Source organism: Lupinus angustifolius, chromosome LG10 (assembly GCF_001865875.1).
Source record: "Lupinus angustifolius cultivar Tanjil chromosome LG10, LupAngTanjil_v1.0, whole genome shotgun sequence".
Classification (NCBI taxonomy): Eukaryota; Viridiplantae; Streptophyta; class Magnoliopsida; order Fabales; family Fabaceae; genus Lupinus; species Lupinus angustifolius.
In genome coordinates this window covers 796,038-816,331 of record NC_032018.1, presented here as the reverse complement: position 1 = coordinate 816,331, position 20,294 = coordinate 796,038, and the positions used below count along the sequence as shown (strand labels likewise).

Below are 20,294 nucleotides of genomic sequence, written 5' to 3'. Positions count from 1 at the left end.
GCATGCGTGTGGGTCAAAGAGTGAAACATGTAGAAACACTATGCACCAAACAAAGCATAATTTGTATAATAGAATCTAAATTAAAAAAAAAACAGTGTCTTTCAACAAATCAAATTTCAAAAGTAGTCCAAGTAATCAAAGGTGGTCCAATTATAATTAGGGGTCTAAGTAATCAAAGGTGGTTCAAATATGAGGCATAACTTAAGAGTTCATGCAATTCAAGATAAATGTAATTTTCAACAGAAGAATTTTCCAGATTATATATATCTTCATGTGATTTCTTTCAACTTAGGATTAGAATTGTCTAATGAGTTAAAACAAAACATCTAGTTCTATCTCTTTACCAAATGCTACTTCAGGACCGAGATGTTTCATTATATTGTTTGTGTTTGTTCTACCCTTTTTAGTGGAAGCAAAACTTTCCACTTTATAGTCTCATGTTTTGTTACCATGAAAGAACTATATATATCACCTTTCAAGAGATATATTATTTTTTAAGGTAACTTGTTATTTATTAAAAATCCAACATAAACATCCAATGATCAAATTAGAACCCAAATGTTTTGTTCAATTATGTTCTAAATTTCTAACACTAACATGTCTAACAAACCACTTATAAGTGACCAAACAATGCGTTAGTGTATTGGTGTAAGGCTCCGCTAAATATACAGCATCACCAAAAGGTCAAGAATTCAATTCTTAAAAACGACACTTGTTGGGAGGAGCAACCACACACCCTAATATGGATTATTTTTTTAAACTAAAAAAGGTAAAAGATACCCTTAGTAATACACGATCTCTATAAAATTATTGGACAATTAAAATGTTTTCATTTTTCAAAAGATTAATTTCACCAACTTCTAGTTAACATACAGTCTATTAAATTTAGATCCGATTTTATGTTAGAAGGAGATATGCACAATATAAAATTTCTTACATTTTCATATATTAAACTCTTTATCCATTTCGATTGATATGTTATATATCATTAGATCAAGAGCATGTTTTATTATTTGTAAAACTTATTTAAATGTTTAGATTTTATTTTTATATCCTAACAAATCTATTTATATATTCCTCCTCCTCCTATCACTTCAAGACAAATAATAGGAAATTGTGCAAAAAAAAACACTTTCCAAATTTGGGAAATGCTGATCTCACACTTTCAAAAACAGTAAGTAACCTATTCACTAGCGCATTGTAATAATTCAAATAAAAAATTGGGTGAGTGAATAGTCTTTGTCAAAAAAAATAGTAAAAGACAGGGTGGATTAAATTCAAGTTAAAGCAATAGTATAGTCAGAAAGATTCCATTCTCAATCATTTATGAGAATAAAATGAATCCCATTCCCTAACTCATGCTGGCATACACTATAAGGAAAAAGATATATATAGTAATTACACATTGTGTTGAATATAAAAAAACTTTGTATTATAACCATGACATGTGACTCAAATGGCAAACTGAACTTTATATAAATAAACTTCAATGATTGTGATGGTAAATGCCTAAAGTTAGTTGGAGAATACAAACGTTAAACCACTAATCTCTAGGTCAAATACAACCAAGGACAAATGAAGTGGAGAAAGGAATCTAATAGGGTACTAAAGAATGGTCCCAATTAACCTTCCTTATTAAATAAGAGAAATCATTTTTAGGTGATGTTGTTCATAAAGTGTATACTAATCATAAATAGGAATATGAAAACATAACCTTCTTCATCTAGTAACTACACCTAGAAGCATGGACAAGGTGCACTAATACATGTGAGGGGACCTCATTTTAATAAACACCAAAAGTTAACATGAACAAAATGATTTCAAATAAGTTGATAACTTTGTTTTTACTCATGTTCACAATCTAAGATTGGTAGACAAATATAGGAAGCAATTTCTATTGTTCAACTTCATTGAGTACATAAGTTACATCACACAACCCACAAAAACTAAACTCTGAAACACACATATGATGATTCTCTAAGCATAAATAATGGACAATTTTTTTGACAAACATGGTATACACTAGAGGACTGAAGAAGTGAAGAATCAAGCATCAAAGTATTAAACAATAAACTCCTTGATTTATTGGTTTACATAATTTGCTAAGATAATGTGACATATTTGTGTAAGCCTACTCAGCGATCTCAAAAGCAATTTAAAATTATGGATAAAGAAAGTGAGAAATACATCCAGAGGAAGAAACCAAATTCTGAGTAGATTGAACATGAAAGCACAATTGAAGGATAAGTCAGATTGTAGATACCAGCATCTTCTTCTGAGTCAATCTAAAAAGTATCTCAACAACACATAACAGCACAATTGTATACAAACACCCCAACATGCTCCTTCACACCAAGTACCTGCCAATCTATGGTGCCATTATTGACTCCCGACTTAGGACACCAAGAATTCAGCACAATAGCTTCACCTTCCGGAGCCCTTTGTCCGCCTACAACCAGAAGTTTCTCTCCACAGGCCTTGAAAGCAAGACCCCAGCCGTTAGAAGAATCAGCACGGACCGGAAGCCTTCCCAATTCACTCCAGGTGTTCTTCTCCTTATCATATTTCCTCACCATGTTAGTTAGATGCTCAACTGCATATAACTGATTATCCACGACCGCTACAAGTGGGGGCGCCTGAGAAGCGCCGTTTACATATGGATACATACCCTCTATTTTCTGCCAAGTTCTTGTGCTAAGATCGTATTCCTCCCCACAAGTTAATGAAACAGTTGGACTTGACATCCCGCCTATCACGTAGAATTTGCCGTCCATAAAAAAACCAGAGCACAATCTACGTGGTGTGTGCATGTTTGGCAACAATTCCCATGAACCTGAAGAAGAGTCATAAAGCTCTGCCGATTTTAGAACTTTTCCAAATCCATCACTGCCACCGGCAACAATAGCAATTGAACCAAGACTGCTTGATCCAAACAAACAGCGAGATCGGTTCATCCCCTGGCACTTCACCCAACCACGGCGAATCAAGTTATATTTCCAAATAGCAAACTCCATCAACTCCCGACCAAAAACCAAAAGTTCACAGCCTACGGCCAAGGACTCTTTGTCTGCATGGTTGAAACACTCGTCACAGGGCATCTTAGGCAATGTTATCCATCTATTTAACTTGGGATCAAACGCCTCCCACCCTCTTGGATCACAAACCAAATAAACAAATTGCTCCAAAGCTCCCAATTGTTTCCTCAACCCAAATAGATACCCGCTATTAATCAGCTTATTGTACCTTTTATTTATACATGACAGTGAAGCGTAATCAGATCTACTAACCCAAGCAAGACAATTCAGTGCGACATCATCAACAAGACCAGGTAGAAGTGAATCATTTGGCCTATGTCTAGAAAAACCATCATTCACTCCTTCCCTTCTATTCATTTCCAGAAAGTTATTCATTCTCTCTTCATCGTCCTCGGAGGAAGAAAAATCCAAACATGCTTTCTTTGCCATGACAAGGAATCTTCACTACAACCCCAAAAAAAACATAGCATACAGAAAAAGGCAACCTAGAAAGGCAGAAGCAAAGACCACCATTATTTGACAATTCCTTCAATCATTTATTCTTTTAAAACAGTGTTGACATGCAACCAAACTCTATCTATTCTTTCCCATCAATTTAAGAACTAATCTATAATCACCTTATACATAAAAAGGTCCAATTCAATTTAAAGTGAATCCTCACAATTTGTTCATAAAGTGGAAAACCATAATATCTGCTGAAAAGAAAGAGAAAGAGGTAAGATTTCAGTACCAGTAGACCCAGATTCAAAACATATGCAATCACAGGTTGTATGATTCCCAGCTACATAGACAGAATCACCATCATCATCATCATCTGCAAATTCAAGAGAACGAGAAAAGAACACTGAGCAGAACCAAAAACGAATTAACTTGCTTGAAACTGTAAAATTACAATAAAAAAATAAACTTTGAGCAAAAGGGTCTTCAATGATCCAACTGAAGGAACAGTAACAAGCAGATTCGGATCCAAATCAATATTTTTTATAATTTTTAACAGAAAAAAATGATTTTGATTGTTGAGAAATGGAAGAATAAATGTGGATTGAACCTGGAAACAGAGAGAAGGGTTGTGAGATCTCAGAAAGAGGGTGGTTGTGAAAGCATGTTGTTGCCGGAAAACGGCGAAGTGGGGTTAGATAGAGATAACTTGCAACTATGGACAGAGAATGACTCAGTTATATCATATAAGGTAATTTATAAATGTAACTCATCACATTCTTCTTATTTTTGCTTCTATGACCCTATATTTTTGTGTATTCTCATTTTATCCACCATCTTTTTTTTTTACAGTACATGGGTCCACTTACTCCACATCCTAGGTATCAATTCTAGGAAAATTCAATGGTTTGAGTTAATCCATAGATCTTAACTATTAAGTTTCTCTAGACTATAATATGGAGTAAGCTTAAAAGACTTACTCTTGGAATAAGTAAATACTCCCCTCTTTTTTATATACTCCTTTTCCTCCTTTTTGTTGTGCTTTTAAGAATGTTGAAAACAACTTTAATTAGGGAATGTACTTATTAGGAAAATAAAATAACAACAACAATATTATTAATGGAAAATATGAAAATGGTTGATTCAATAATAATAATAATAATTATTGAAGTGACTTTATTTCATTTTGAATTCTAGCAAACTCCACATATAAATTTTAACAGTATAATATAATTTATCAACTTTCAATTTCATACACAATTAAATATAAAGACATAAATTGCATGTTCATGCAAATTTAAACAACTTGTATTTGGTTCGAAACAAGGACGATGTAGAAGGCATGAAGACAGCCATTAATTGAAGATTCATGAAAAATAAATTATATTGAAAAGATAAATGACATATTGCTTTCGGTTTTTCTTGTTTTAAGTATTTGCAAATGAACTAGTTAAAATAATATTAGTATATTTTGTTTTTTTACTGTAGATACATTTCAAAAAGTTAGTATAGTTATAATATTTTGTTTTTTTTACTGTAGAAACATTTGAAATAGTTATAATATTAGTATATTTCTTAAATCAAATTTAACTTCATCACTTGCACATAAAAAAATCTCTTTCATCTCCTAATGACTCACATTAAAAATGCATATATGGTACACACAAGAGGTTGATTTAGGAAAAGCAGTCATACATCTCAAAATATATGAATTCATCACATAATAGATAAAAATATATTCTTAGTAATACAAAAACAAGACATTAATATATTGATATAAATCTCATTGAAAATATCTAATTAATAAAAAGTTAAAGATTCAATTTATATAAGTCACCAATATATTTTTTACAATGTAAGGTAATTGTTACTTTCTTGAAGACTGTTACTGTTAATTGTGAAGACTATTTTAAATAGTATCGGAAATTAAGAAAGATAATTATATCTACGAGTATGTCAATAATTAAACGTGGTTTCCAAAGTTATTCTTAATTAAATCCATTCAATTTACCTTTCCAATCAATTAAATAATAACTTTATCGTTATAATTAATTAATGTAAGGGTGCTTTTGGCAATAAAATCAATTAAGATTCGAAATAGTCATATACAAAAGATTGAAATGAAATTTTGAAGACGATCTTATAAAAAGGACATGGTAAATAATTAATATTGAATCACATGATTTTTAAATTTATAAAAATGAGTTAGCTTCACAAAATTTGTCATTTTAACTTAGGGGTGATTCTATGTGAAGTTGGGACAAATAAAGTTTGTTATTAATTTTTAGATCTACATTGTAATATTTCAATTCTGACATACGACCTCTCAGACCTATGAATATATTGAGCATGCAACCCGTTAAGCTTAGATATTCTTGCAGTATTTTATTCTCCTATCAGGGGAACTCAAACCCGTGTATAGTGACTATTAACCTTGAGGTCACAAGTTCGAGTTGCAGAAAGCTCTTATTGGAACGGAATAAAATACTGCATAAAGTATTTAAGCTTAACAGGTGACACGCTCAATATATTCATGGGTCTGAGAGGTCACATGTCAAAACTAAGTGTTAAATACATTTATCAATATACTAAAAAAACTCAAAATTTCTGAATCTAATTAGGAAGATATAAGATAGAGACATCTATAAATTGATGACAAACCTGAGATTTTAAATTTAGTTTTGAGACAAAACGGAAAGTCTAAAATTTAATTTAAAGATTGAACAAATGCATGAACCTCACAGTCATTTTATATAAGAATTCTCTGACCATTAAAAATATATAACAATAAAGTAAATAATGGTAAATATAATATGAGATATTACTCATGCTTTAAAAAATGTAATGAGAGCAAATAAATTAGATTTAAGGATGAGTAGTTGATGATGGACAATAAAAGCATACTTTGACTGATCTTATCTTTCTTTACTATAATAAATTTTTTTGGCAACCATCAAATTATTTTCTCATCATATATGTAATAAATTAATTCTTTTTATTTCTCTTTTAATAAATATTGCTCGTAAAATTAAACTCTTGACTTTTTAATGAACTCATTTTTTTTTGTTTCAGTGATGTGAAGAAGCAGTGAGAAAGTGGACACGGTGAACAATAAAAGTGGTTGAATTAGTGGTTTTGATCATTTCAACTTTCAAAGCACGTGTAGCTGGTGAAGGACATAGTTTTTTCTTTTGTAAAATGAATGGCATAAATTTTGGCTGGTCAGCGGTTGTAATAGTTAAACCAATGGGTTTCACTCACATTATTCCTTCCACTTTCTTCCTATTATATTACATGAGATCAATATCTATCTTAGTTTACACCGTTAGTATATTAATTATGATAATACATATAAATCATCACATTAACATAACATTCTTATCTACTTATTCAAATAATATTTTTTTTTAAATTTACTCTTCATTCTAATTAGGAATTCAATCATTTGAATTAATGAGTATATTAAACCATTATGTATCCCTAAAATTAATGGCTAAGATGTAGAATAAGTTTAAAAAACTTACTTTTGGAGTAAGTGGCTTCTTACTCTTCTATTAATAGTTATTAACTATAAAAATATATTATAATACATGTAAATGATGATGAATGGCGTTATCATAGTATAAAAACCTTAATGCATAATTATTAAAACATTAGACCTTTCATCAACATCAATGTTTGGTACTATAGCTACTTATGTCACCAATATTGTTAGGCCAATTATCAAATTACAAAAATATTAATAGTATGGCTATGATAATAGGCTCGAGATTATTTGATCTTACCAACTCAGGAATCAATCATTTTATTTATTAAAACAAATAAGTTAATCTTTAGCTACAACAAAACCAAAAAATGTAAAGGAAATTAGTGCAAATGCCATAGTTCATGTGTTAATAGAAAAGTGATTGATTTTTGGATGATAAAAAAGTGATTAGCCTTTTGCCACGAGGTACTTATAATTTGTTACACTAATAAGTATTTGGAATCAATGATCCACCTTAAGTTATGTGATCACATATACCTAAATTTTTACGATATGAAAATTAGAAAAACAAAATAATATAATTTGTTACATGCAAAAAGATTGCATTGTATATACATCCATTAAACTAAAAATTGACATATTTTGTTAAACATATTAATTTACTAATATAAGTGTATGATACCTAACTCTCACACAATGTAAGTCATTTACAAAAAAAAACATATGATAATAAACTTGTATCACAATAATGAATAAAATGAAAATTAGTGCTATAACAAAAAATAAATAAATAAATATATATATATATATATGATAAATTAAACAGACTTATAATTTTTAACTTTTAAGTGTCATTTAAATAATTCATGCATTGACCCAAAGATATATATGAATAAAAAGACTTTATGGGAAGACAGAGTTTATAATATCATTTATATCCTGAATCAATTAAAATGTGACATTGAATTAAATAGAAAAATCATAAAATAAAACTATATTACTGATATAAATTTATTCGATAGAGACAAAGAGAAGCAGGATTTTCCAGGACAAAAGATTTCTATTCCTCTTGGTCCATCATCTAGTATTCCAGTGGAATGAGTCAAAGTTGTAAACTATATTTTATTTATTTATTATTATCATTTTAAAAGAAGAAGAAAGACTTCATATTTGAAGTAAGTGTTTTTATTAGTTATTGATTAGATGAATTATAATCACCTGTCCTAATTATAGTATCTGAACATATAATTACAATAAATATTTGGTAATAGAACTTTGTCTCAAACCATAGTATGTGAACATCCAATTATAATGTTCAATCTTTGAATCCTCATAGTTATTAATTCAAACATATGAAATTTATTTAACTGCAAAACAATTTTGACTGCAAGAACATGATATAATTTAACATATATCCGAATTAAGTGACATAATGTACCAAAATATACAAATGGATTCACCATTTTTCTACCTGATCAAGTAGGTAGCATCCCTTAAGAAAAATCTCGGGATCAAATCTTATGAATAAAAAATGTTCATTGTGAAAGTTTAGCCTCACATATTTTGTGAATGTTTTCAACTTAGACATAATTACCTGGAATACAAGAATAAATGTGGGAAAAAAAAAAAATGTAACATAACCATGGTACTTTCCGATAGAAACTCACCACCACTTTTGAAAAAGACAAAAAACGGTGGGCTGCATCTAATGGAGATACAGACTCACATCAAATTGGCGGCGTTTACACATTTTATTCACCATAGAGAATAAAATATATTATTGTACCATGAGATAATTTATCTGTTTTAGTCAGGACACATATAAGATGTGTCAATTATTTTGTTTAATTTTAAAATTATTTTTATAAAAAATAATAAAATATAACATATGTCATAATTTTAGTGGCCGAATGTTATACTACAGAGATTTTTTATTCCCTTGAGTATAACATTTGGTACTGACAACTCTACTGTTTATCTTACTGTCATCCATGCCTGCCACCTGTGTCTAATTAATCCCACCTAAAATGAAGGTTAAACAATAAATATTCAATATTTTGATGCAGAAAAAAGAGTGTGAATACCAAATTCCAAAAACAGTATAAAACAGTACTTTATTATTTTATCGGAATTTGAATATTATCGATGCAGGCAATTATTTCTTTAATCCCAAACTATATGCCATACTGATTATGCGGTAGGAAGGATATCTGATATCTCAGTACTTTCCCAACAAAAAAACACCATCACTCTTGAGGAAATATCTAGCTTAATAAAAATTTGATAACACTAATTTGAATAGTATAAGTATAGTCATACATAAATTATTAGAAAAAATATTTTTTGGAAAATAGTCTATTTTTCTGAAATGTAATAACTTTTATATATTCAACACATCATTTATTGTTCATATATTACTTATTATTAATATTTAAATAAAAAGAAATTAAGAATGTTGTACTAATCTAGTTACTGTACGTATAATATTAAACTCTTTAATATTAATCTAGATTTTATATATATATATATTTTTTTTGGTACATAAAAAAGTCCAAAAATTTATAGAAACGGGAGAGAAACTTTCTTATTGGAGAATAAATTGTATCTTTATCTCTTATCAGAACGAGTATGTATCTATTGTTATATTCATTTTTCTTTGTGCTACTCCATATGTCAGAAAAATGATTAACCATAAAATATTTAATAATTACAATTTTGAATAATTTTTTTAACTAATCAAATGTGATAATATATACTAACGAGCGTTGGTTCAAGTGGTACATACTTGATTCTCTTTAAGCAAGAATCCGGGTTCGAGCCTTATGGATGGAAAAAATGCTCGTTGGAAGAGTTAGCCCCACATACTTGTGGATGTTCCCGGCTCGAGTCTCATGTATTTGTTTTGTTTCTCCATACCACAACAACCGTGCACTTACTTTTCCATCATATCTACGGAATAATTCCTTGCATTCCAGTTAAATAAATAATAATTCCACGTGTTGCTCACATGCAATCTCACTTTGTTTAATTTAAAGTTAAAATGATTCGGAAATAATATTTAGTGTATAAAACTATAAATAATTACACTAAGCAGGAAGATACAGAAATTGCTAACCTGAACGTTTTATATAGTTAACAAAAACTATCTACTTTTCATGTTCACAAATATTAACACTAAAGAGTAGTGGAATCATAATAACAAATACCAACATCTATCAGAAGGTGGAGGAAGAATCTAATACGTTTTCGTTACTTCAATTAATCAAGAACCAAAAACTTTTTTCCTAATGGAAAGTTTGTATTAACATAGTCCTTTTTATTTTATGTTAGTTAAGGTGTGAGCATTTAGTAACTAATTCAGGAAGTAATAATAGATGCAGTATATTTCATGATTAATGGTCATTTCCTCTACGTTTCTTTAGTGCAAGGCCAACCGAAAATTTTATATTGATAAGTATATAATATATATATATATATATTGGTGCCGTATGAAACTTGAAAATGGAGAAAATAAAGTGCATGTTATTTGAATTCACCTAACCTTCCTTGTGTACATTTCCTAAACAAAAAGTTTGTCTTACATCCTATAGGTAAAATAGAAAGAGAAAGTGATTATTTTGAAAAGTTGATATGATGAGAAATGAAAAAATAGATGTTAAAGGAAAAAAGTAATAGTATGAACATAAATGTAGTTTGATGATAGCAGTTTGAGACATGCACCGGCTCATGAAAATTACTGGTTAGAGAAGAGAGAGCCGTGGAGAATTGGAGTTGAAGAAGTTGATATTGCAAGTCTAATAGGAGGAAAAAGTATACACCAATAATATAAAAGTTTTTTACACTGTCACGATATTATCTATTATATATTTTCAATCATGATTCACTCTTTAAAAATGTATTCTAAATGAAGAGTGAATGATACATTAATTGTCTATAAATTTTTACACAAACAATACATATATGTTACCCTCAAAATCTAATCTAAATCTAAATATATAAAAAAACAATGGTTTGAGAGGGTGGTGACGATAACACTGCCAAAAACTGCATCTATTTTTTTTGTCTTTTTCCTTTGATGAACTATATTTTCCAAGAGTACAACTCATTTACGAAAATGATAGCCAAACTGATGCAACGAATAAGAACTTTATCTCATAATAAATTAATAGTTCCCAATAGCTTTTTGAGTTGAAACTTTTTACTTTTTTAGTTCTCATCCTTTCTTTCTCATCCAAAGCATATTAAAAGTTAAGTATAATGCTACCTATTATAATTCAGAATTGAAAAGGCATCTTGTGATCATATATTTATATTATTATCAATAAAAAGAATGAAATAGACACATATCAATAATAATGAATACAAGAGTATGTGAAGAGTTGGTAATGCACTTTGGGATGGTTGGCAAGAATGCACCTTAAGAACTTTGTCTGTGTATATATATTTATAGGCAAATCCCTTTTATATTTAATTATAAGAATTATTTTTTTTGTTAATACCAAATATATTTACTCACTTTTTTGGGTAAAGAACTAATCTATTTTTGATTTGTGACTACCTCTCATAATAAGTGTCACTCATAGGAATCGAACTCTTGATCGATCTAGTGAGGCTCCATGAGAATTATATGACATACATATTATATTTTTCTTGCTTGTAGTATTGAAGATGATTTGTCATATATCTCATTAACCATTTATTATGTTTAAACACTTATGGTAAAAATACATATTTAATCAATGTTTTATGATAAATTCCCATTTGATAATCTAAACACACATCTCAAGCTTCATGTGATTGGTTGGATCACCAAATTCTTTAAATATTAAAGGAAAAACCCAAAAAATACCTCATGAACTCTGTACATAATGTGCATTTAGTCATGAAATTTAAGATATGAATACAAAGTTAAAGGTGATTGGAAAATGTCAAATTAGAAACAAATTTTAGTTCCATTTTACACATTTATTGAAATTCAATGACTAAATCCTACATCATGGAAGTTCATAAAAAAAACCATACATCATGCAAAGTTGATGAAATAGTGTTTTCACACCTTTCCCAAACTGAAGCTTATATATTGAAACACACCATGTAATGTATATACAGTATAAACAGATTACTATTCACATATACAAAATTCGACAAAGTCCTACACACAAATGCTTCACACATTACATTTATAAACATACATTGGAGCCTTATTTTCTTAAAGTTCAAGGATTCCTTCAAGTTCAAGATATCCTCTCTGATCATAACATAGAGGGACTATGTACACGAGCCGTTTATATACTTCAACATCACGGACAAGGATCTGTTGTCTCAAGTAGTGATTCTTCTTTTAATTATGCAACCCTTACAGGTTCTGATATGAATGAAGGACTTTGCTCAAATAACTGACCATAACAAATAACACATGATACTATGATATACTTTGGTTGCTTTTTGTGCTGTTTTCATGAGTCATGACGAATAAGGGCCTAGTAATACTGTTGCACATGGCAATAATTTTTCAAATCTTACATGCACTAATGATTTTTTAATTATATTTGTTTGTAACTTGCAAAAATGGATGCTTCAATTAGGCTTAAAGGGCCCTCGATTTTATTGTCCAGCTTCCTATGAAAGCAACTCGTGTTACAAGTTTAAAACAAGAAAGAAGAAAATATCTTCTTTTTTTCACTTCTCTAATTATATTCTCTTTCTTTTCCTGCAAGTAATTAACACTAGAATGTTTTATTTAATAATATTTTTCTGGTTCTCTCCTTGAATACAATTTGACTTTGTCATAGAAGGAAGCATCTTGAACCAAATATCCAAGACAATTTGGGAGTGCTCTTGAATTGAAGCAACATGTCTATGTACAAGTAACTTCAACAGCTAAACTCTTTTTGACTCCTTTACAAGGATCTCCAAATGTATCAGTTGATACTCCAAGATTACAACTGCTTGATCCAATGCAGGCCTGTTCAAGTTTATTCAAGTCAGTCTAAACCCAACAAAATAAATATAAACCCAAGTCAGGCTAGTGAAGTCGGGGAAAGCTAGAGATATACAGCCTTATTATCGCAAAGCGAAGATGTTGTTTCCAGGAGTTGAACCAATAACCTCCAAGTCACAAGACACATAACCTTATCATACTTATTATCAAACATTTTAATTGCTATTAGTTATATTTTTAAACATTTATTATAAACTCTGTAATTCACACTGATACCATACTTATTATTCTGACATAGAAATTCCATATAAGTGTAAGAAGTTTTTTGTTGCTAGCTTTATCTTTAAACCTTGACAGTGTATAAAAATTGAATCCAAAATATAGAAGTAACTATGAACTTGAAACTTAAAGAGGAAGCTAGATATAACACCTTCTGCACAATGGACATAGCCTTATTGCTGCTGCAATGTCCATGGTTGAAGTTCCCACAAGTCCCAAGAGGGGTTCCATAGCTTGCAAATTTAATGGTAGAGATAACTTGTTTATGATCATTGCACTTGAGTGACAATACAGGCCCTACTTTTCTTCCATATTCTGTGTCTGAATTCCACAAGTCTAAGGGTGGTGGATGAGATTCAGATACATGTGCACACAAACTTTCGATATGCTTTGTAGCAAAAGATATTTGTGTTGGATCACCCCCTCTTTCTTCAAATAGTACAAGAGTATTTCCATTCGGTTTCAACCATGATCGCGGCACATGGTATCTGCAAGATTAGTGTCTTCATTAACATAAAAATTCAAGATTGTTTTTCGATTTTTTTTTCACTTGTAGAATATCCAACACTTACAGTGTTTGTGATGGTTTTCCGCAATTCTTGTGACATTTTGATGAACTATACTGCCCTCTATAATTGCATGAGTCAGTGCAACCGGCATTTGAAGAGACATATGTAGGCCAGTATCTTCCAATGCTTTGTCCATTCACCCAAGCCTCACCTTTTCCCATTCCAGTGAAGTCAATTGCTACCGGATTACTTCCTGATGGAGCATCAAAGTTTGTCTAATGCAACATGTATTCATTAGTTAGTAACAAAAATATTTCTTATGTAGTAGTATTCGCTGTAATTTTTGCAGTGAAGTAAATAAATAAAATAAGAATTGGTGTCATAAAAAAGAGGACATGAAACATTTGATTGTTCGTAAGCATAGACAGAGGAATAAGCAATTGAGTTCCCAGAAAACCCAACATGTTTCAATACCACATGCATATACATTGATAAGATATGCTACTAGTTCAAACTAGTTTGGGCTACAACATTGGACATTGCACTACTCAATTCCATGCTCTAACTAACCTAAAGGGAAAAAACACAACTCTGCTAGTCCTTATACTAAATTAGTAGTTGAAAGAAATATTTACACTATGGTTTCTCTTTTGGATACAATTGTTGTGAATTCACATAAGAGATAGCAAAAGAGCATTAGACTTCAGATGATGTATGTCCAAATTTCGTAACTTATAATCAGTACAAGAAAAAAAAATTACCTTGTACCAAGTTAGTGGTTGGTTCTTAGGCAAGGTAGATTCTGTATTCCACTGTCCAGAACTTCCACTAGATGGACCTAATTCTTCACCTTTGAGCCCAACCTGCATCACAGATATCAAGAGTGTAATGGTTTATACCAAAAAGGTAAACTAAGTTGATCTACAAATTTCATAGACATGATATTGTGAAAAGAAAAAAATCAATGGTGTTAAAAGTAGACTTTTTTGCATAAATTTTACTGTTGCATGAGACAAGTGAGTATTAAGCCTTGTTAGCTAAAGCTTCAACCACAAACCTTCCAAAGAGTTTAAAAGCAAAAAGGTTGAGAGTAATATTATAAAGTTAGCAGGTTCATTTTGCTTGAACCTCTCCAATGTTTTGTTGATGAATTCCTCAAAAGGAGAAAGACAAGAATATGTTTTAACCAAAGTAAAGACTACCTGATATGTCCACTTCTGGGAGGAGAGATCAAGAGTGCTTCCATTCTTCAAACCTTTCAATATCACTGGACCAGTGATCCCTGCTCCCCATGTGTCGAAAAATTCTCCATAATTCTGAAGCGTGTAAGGTTCAAATTAACCGATTTAGTAATGAGATTAATCACTGATGATCAAGCCAAGTCATGCGTGGTGGAATTTAACAAAACAATACATAATTGTATGATATAAAGTATAAATCAAAATTTCCTCTGTTCTAATAGGAAAAGGTTGAACCTGAAGTCCCACGGTTACACTAAGGAGATCAATTGTGTTCGTTCCAGCCACAAGTGTGATTGGAATGTCCACATTGAGCTTAGCCTTTTCACTGTTTCCTGCATGACTCCCTGAGAAGTTTTAATAATATCAGATATACTTATTATTAAGTAACTCAAGTAATTTTTTTTAAAGAAATAATTCTTGGAACACTCTAGGAAGGAATCCATGAATAATTGTTCTTACTTGCTTATTTGATTTCAAATCAACCATAACTATATAGTCCTTACATATTTAAAGCTCAAAGGTTTTGCATTTCAAAATATGCCCTAAATTCGGTCATGCTAAACCTCGGTGTTCCCCCTCTTACATATTTAATGAACCTGGACTTTGATCACATATTTTCAACTGCTTCTTCTGATGTTGCAGGAAACTTCTCTTTAAATTTTATTTACCTGCAAGCTTCCCGTTGATGAAAGCATGAAGGGCGTGACCAAGTGATTCAATGTGAAGGACAGTTTGGGCACCGGTATCATCATTATCAATACTATGGAAAAAAAACAAGAAATTTTTTATCAACGAGCAGCGAATTATATGTCGGAGGAAAAATATTTCAACTTTGGAGGCCAATGTACCTTATTGAGTACCATAAGTAGTCACTTCTGTCAGCTGTTGTATTTATTTGCTCAAGTAATCCAACTCTTGAAAATGAATCAGCCTTTGAAATACCTACTGGTTCACTTATCCAGCTCCATTCTGAAGTAGAAGCTTCTAAAGAACCGATATCTTCTTTTAAGGATTCAGTTGTGAAGCTTGAAATCATAGATGCAGAATTAATCTGTTATAAAAAAATGTTATTTTCTACTTACATCTACTACTAGGAAATAAGATAGAAGATCTTCACTATTTATGTTGATAGGAAAAATCATTCACAGAACCATAAATTAGTGAAGCCACATGAACATGGAAATGAAGTTGATGAGACAAACCTTTGCAGTGTTAAGGGCTACATTCTTGCAATCTGGTAAGATGCTTACAGACCATGCAGGCAAGTGGTAAGAATTGCCGTTGAAATTTACTGTTGCGTCAGATGCCGTGCCCACATTGGCAAGGAAAGCAGCACATACTGCTTCTGTCTTATAAACTGCAACCTGAGTTTAAATAGGTAAAGGCATACATTATTCATAGAGTATATAAATCAAGTGATATTAGACAGGAATCGGCATATAGCAGCATTTTGCTGAGATGAATGAAAATCTACTTTCAACAACTAGTAAAGGAGGAGACCAGAGAAACCTTTGAAAATGACCAAGTGTAGCAATTTCGGTAGTTATTCCGAAATCAACTCCATGAAGGGCATTTTCAGGAAAAGAAACTTATAGATTTTACTAACCATGGGAATTATAGGTCCAAATGGAATTTGTCCAGAAATTCTATCCTAGTATATGCAGTATGAGTAAGATGCTTTGTGACTAAATCTTTTAATGAATACCCCTTATACCTCTAGATTTGGACCAGGAGATGTAATTGTTGGATCTGTAGCTATTAATGCTTCTTCACAAAGCTTAATGGCCTTATGAAGATCTTTAAGGTGGCCCCACTTAGGCTGTCTAATAATCCCTGCAGCATAAGTAAACATATTAGAAAAAATATGTTCAGGTGTTTGTTTCCGTCTTCTACATACAAGCAAATAAACTGCATACGGAATGCTATTCATTTATCTTCTTGAATGCGTATGGAAACTAAGCTGCACTCGATTTACAATAAGCGGTACATTACTATTACTATTATCTACAATGTCACCAATGAATTGGTGCATACCATACTCCAATTTAATTTAGTGTTGAAATAGTGCATACCATACTCGTCTATCGGTGCATCATAATCATAGCTAGTAGCAATGAAAGGTCCCCCAGAAGTTCGGCCAAAGTTGGTCCCTCCATGGTACTGTTACAGAGCAACCAATAAAAAACTTGCAGTATCCGCTTGTTTCCTTATACCATAATGAGCTTACACAACATGTAAAGTTGCATTACCATATAGTAATTTTGAAATGTTCCACCTCGTTGGAAAAAGCGTGCCACAGAAAATGCAAGATCTTCCACGGGTCTAAATGGAACAGAACCACCAAATGAAAGAAACCTGCCATTTGAAAGATTCCCAAAGATTGAAACAAAATAACAAACTAAAGAAGATTCAAGCAAGAAAGGAGTTACTCAACCGATGAGATCACATTTTGTGGGATATCCTTCATTCGAAAAACTAAATGATATATAGAAAGAAAAAAAGGCTAACCATCCAGTCCAATTCTCAGTCCACATTTTTGGTTTTGCATTAGAGTTTGGTGTGAACTGATCACAGTAAAACCCATTGCATGTATTAATCTGCAACGATATTAAGGTAACAACCAATTAAGGTGAATGGAGACAGCATACAACGATGGTTCTTTTCAGGAAGACAGCAGACAATATAGTAAAACATAAACCGCAAACACTTGATGTAGACATATGAAAGGAGAAAACTTACAACTGGATCAGGAGCATCTGCTTGCTGGCACATGACCCAGGGAACCCCTGTATCAAGAGATGTAGCCATTGTCGCTGCCCACTTGACGTAGGATTTACCAGCACCACCATAGTGCACTTCAATGTTTCCATACTCGTTTTCAATCTGGCATTAGAAAAATCATATATTCTCTCATTCCCAAACAATAACCAGATGACTCCATCTAATAAAACACACACAAAATAGAGAAACCTGAGATAAAATAATAGGTCCTCCTTGTGAGGCATAGAGACTCTCTTGCTTCATCAAATCCACAATCTTAGCTGTGAATCTCTGCATTTCTGCCTGAAGACAAAGATTTAGGAGAGTGAACCCTGAAGAACAACAACATGACGGTGTGAAGAGAAAGGAAGGGGTTTACCTTGAATGGTTCATTGTCAGTTCTGAACTGAATTCCCGGAATAAAGTGAAGCCAAAGAGGGAAACCACTGTTGAGAAGTTAAAGGCCAGGATTAGATATGAACATCGATATGAACAAATGCATAGAAAGCATTAAACTTTACCCATAGTTCCATTCAGCACAGGCATATGGACCAATCCTGAGATGCACATATAGACCTGCTGCAGCTACTGCCTTCACAAATTTCACCAAATCATTCCTTCCTTCAAAATTATACTGCAAATACCCATTTCAATATTTTATGTCGTTAAGCAATCCCTGTCTTTTGATTAAAGTGAAAGAGTGTTCAGCATTCCATGTTATATTGAAAAACACTTTAAAGCATAGTACCAATTTAGGTAAATAGTTTAACCAATTAAGCTTTTTTCATTTTTTTCCTAATTGAAGATAATGTTTTTTTTCTTTAACTAGTTTCATGCCTTCATGGTTGCTCAGCATAGAAGTAATAATAAGTCTATACATTAGTGACAGAGCATAGAAGTAACACTGAACCTGGCCTCTAACTGGTTCATGTGAGTTCCAGAAAACATAGGTCTCAATGATATCCAATCCTCCATCTTTAGATTTCTGAATAAGGTCTGGCCATATCTGCAAAAACAAGCTCCATAGTCCACACTATTAACTTCAAGCACCACACACAAACTCACATACACAAGAGAAGAGTAATGTTATCTTAAACATCAAATTTGGACAACTTTTCCAAAAAAAACTTTACTTTTTATAACACTGCCTTACAATAATCAAAGTTGTGTGAGAGTTGTGGAGAATAGTTATTCACCTCAGGAGTACTACGAGGGTAATGAATAGAACCAGATATGAAGACCCTGCGTTTGCCATCAATCACTAATGCTCTATGATCATATTGCACATTGGCACAAAACAAAGTAGGAGCATAAATGCCAAGGAACCAAAACACAAAGAACAGAATCCGTGTCCCTCTCATGTCCATATCTTTTTTGTTTTCAACACACTTTCCTCTAACCAAATAGTAATAAAATGGGGTTGCTTAGTTAACACAAAAAACAAAACAACCTTGCTTTGTTTTGCTTTATGAGTCACATGCGTGTATAATGAAAATTGAAAATGAAAAAAAATGTTGCTTTGTGAAGAGATAATGAAAGAAGAGTGAAGAGAAGAGGTAAGGAATGAAATATGTGTTATACAAAGAGAAGGACACGACAGCTGTGTGAATATGTTAATAAGGAAATAAGGTTGTCGGTGACATTGTCGTGTTCCTTCATTGTCTTCACCTAAAACTCTCTCATGAGCACACTCTATCTTAGTTTCTATAGGAAAATAATGTCACTACAGATTTATACCAAGCTTCACAAAAGCTAAGGTTAGAGAAACAGACAAGGCTATGCAATGCAGCATGTGTATTCTGTATCAGGACAAGTGAAAGATGAGATAATGTTTTTCTTCTTCTGGTGTTCAATTTATAAACAATAAATAAAATAACAAAACTAGTTTAGGATACATGTGTCAAACTTAGAATAAAGAATTAGACCAAAAGAGACAAGTTTTAACAATAATAGATACTCCAAGTTGTGTGTTCATACCTTATGATCCCTACATCCATGATTTATGATAAGGAAACAATTGAGAGAACATTAATAACAATTTTGCTCAACTTAATGAAAAATGAAAGGATAAGTTTTGTATGGGTAATAACGTAGTAATGAATTATAGAATGATTTATTTGTTTGTCAATAAAAAATCTATTTTTTATTTATTTCTCAGCCATTTTGATAGCAAAAGTTATATTTATTGTTAAAGAATAAATTATATCCTTAAATTCATTAATAGTTTAACATGTGTTTTATTTCATTTATCTCAAAACGTTTTTATTTTAAAATATATTATAAAATAAATAAAATATATATCAAACAATTAATAAATTTGAGGAGATAAATTATCGTAAGAATTTATGTATGAGTGAGTTGGTAAGTAGCATTGTAGAGCCAGGAACTGAAGTCAGCCAACTACTTCAATGCATGTCATTAACAAGTTCAACTGTATCACTCCCAATGATTAATTAAAAAAATAATTGATTATTATTAAATTGTAAATTTAAATATATATTTTTAAGGAAGTAATAGATAACAATTGTGCTCATATAAAAGAGTAGCACTACACTTTGTTTTTTTAATAAAAAAATTGATGTTTTTTAAAAATAAATTACAAAG

General features: G+C 31.3%; 2 protein-coding genes across 3 annotated transcripts; both read right to left on the bottom strand.

The window, feature by feature from the left end:
* On the bottom strand, positions 2,032 to 4,231 carry LOC109358616 (F-box/kelch-repeat protein At5g60570-like). The gene is made up of 4 exons (XM_019602947.1): positions 4,084 to 4,231; positions 3,766 to 3,849; positions 2,224 to 3,520; positions 2,032 to 2,192 (listed from the first exon to the last, which is right to left on the bottom strand). The coding sequence occupies exon 3, from the start codon at positions 3,462 to 3,464 to the stop codon at positions 2,298 to 2,300; it is 1,167 nt and encodes a 388-aa protein (XP_019458492.1). The 5' UTR covers positions 3,465 to 3,520; positions 3,766 to 3,849; positions 4,084 to 4,231; the 3' UTR covers positions 2,032 to 2,192; positions 2,224 to 2,297.
* Positions 12,534 to 19,493, bottom strand: LOC109358575 (beta-galactosidase 8-like). 2 transcript variants are annotated; one of them, XM_019602883.1, is made up of 20 exons: positions 19,214 to 19,493; positions 18,887 to 19,150; positions 18,601 to 18,696; positions 18,212 to 18,324; positions 18,070 to 18,136; positions 17,901 to 17,993; positions 17,670 to 17,813; positions 17,439 to 17,527; positions 17,180 to 17,285; positions 17,003 to 17,090; positions 16,645 to 16,763; positions 16,133 to 16,294; positions 15,779 to 15,981; positions 15,599 to 15,690; positions 15,165 to 15,274; positions 14,892 to 15,005; positions 14,451 to 14,552; positions 13,753 to 13,964; positions 13,332 to 13,668; positions 12,534 to 12,925 (listed from the first exon to the last, which is right to left on the bottom strand). In XM_019602883.1, exons 2-20 carry the CDS (start codon positions 19,055 to 19,057, stop codon positions 12,818 to 12,820), a joined length of 2,526 nt encoding a protein of 841 aa, XP_019458428.1. In that variant the 5' UTR covers positions 19,058 to 19,150; positions 19,214 to 19,493; the 3' UTR covers positions 12,534 to 12,817. The 2 variants fall into 2 exon arrangements, with proteins under 2 accessions (XP_019458428.1, XP_019458429.1); XM_019602884.1 differs by having other exon boundaries at positions 18,887 to 19,493.

Excerpts from the sequence above, each read along its gene's own strand:
- LOC109358616 (XM_019602947.1), bottom strand. The coding sequence starts at position 3,464 with ATGGCAAAGAAAGCATGTTTGGATTTTTCTTCCTCCGAGGACGATGAA.
- LOC109358575 (XM_019602884.1), bottom strand. The coding sequence starts at position 19,057 with ATGGACATGAGAGGGACACGGATTCTGTTCTTTGTGTTTTGGTTCCTT. Across the intron at positions 17,528-17,669 it reads CAGATGCTCCTGATCCAGTT|ATTAATACATGCAATGGGTT; the intron begins GTAAGTTTTCTC and ends ATATCGTTGCAG. Across the intron at positions 12,926-13,331 it reads CTATGTCCATTGTGCAGAAG|GCCTGCATTGGATCAAGCAG; the intron begins GTGTTATATCTA and ends AAACTTGAACAG.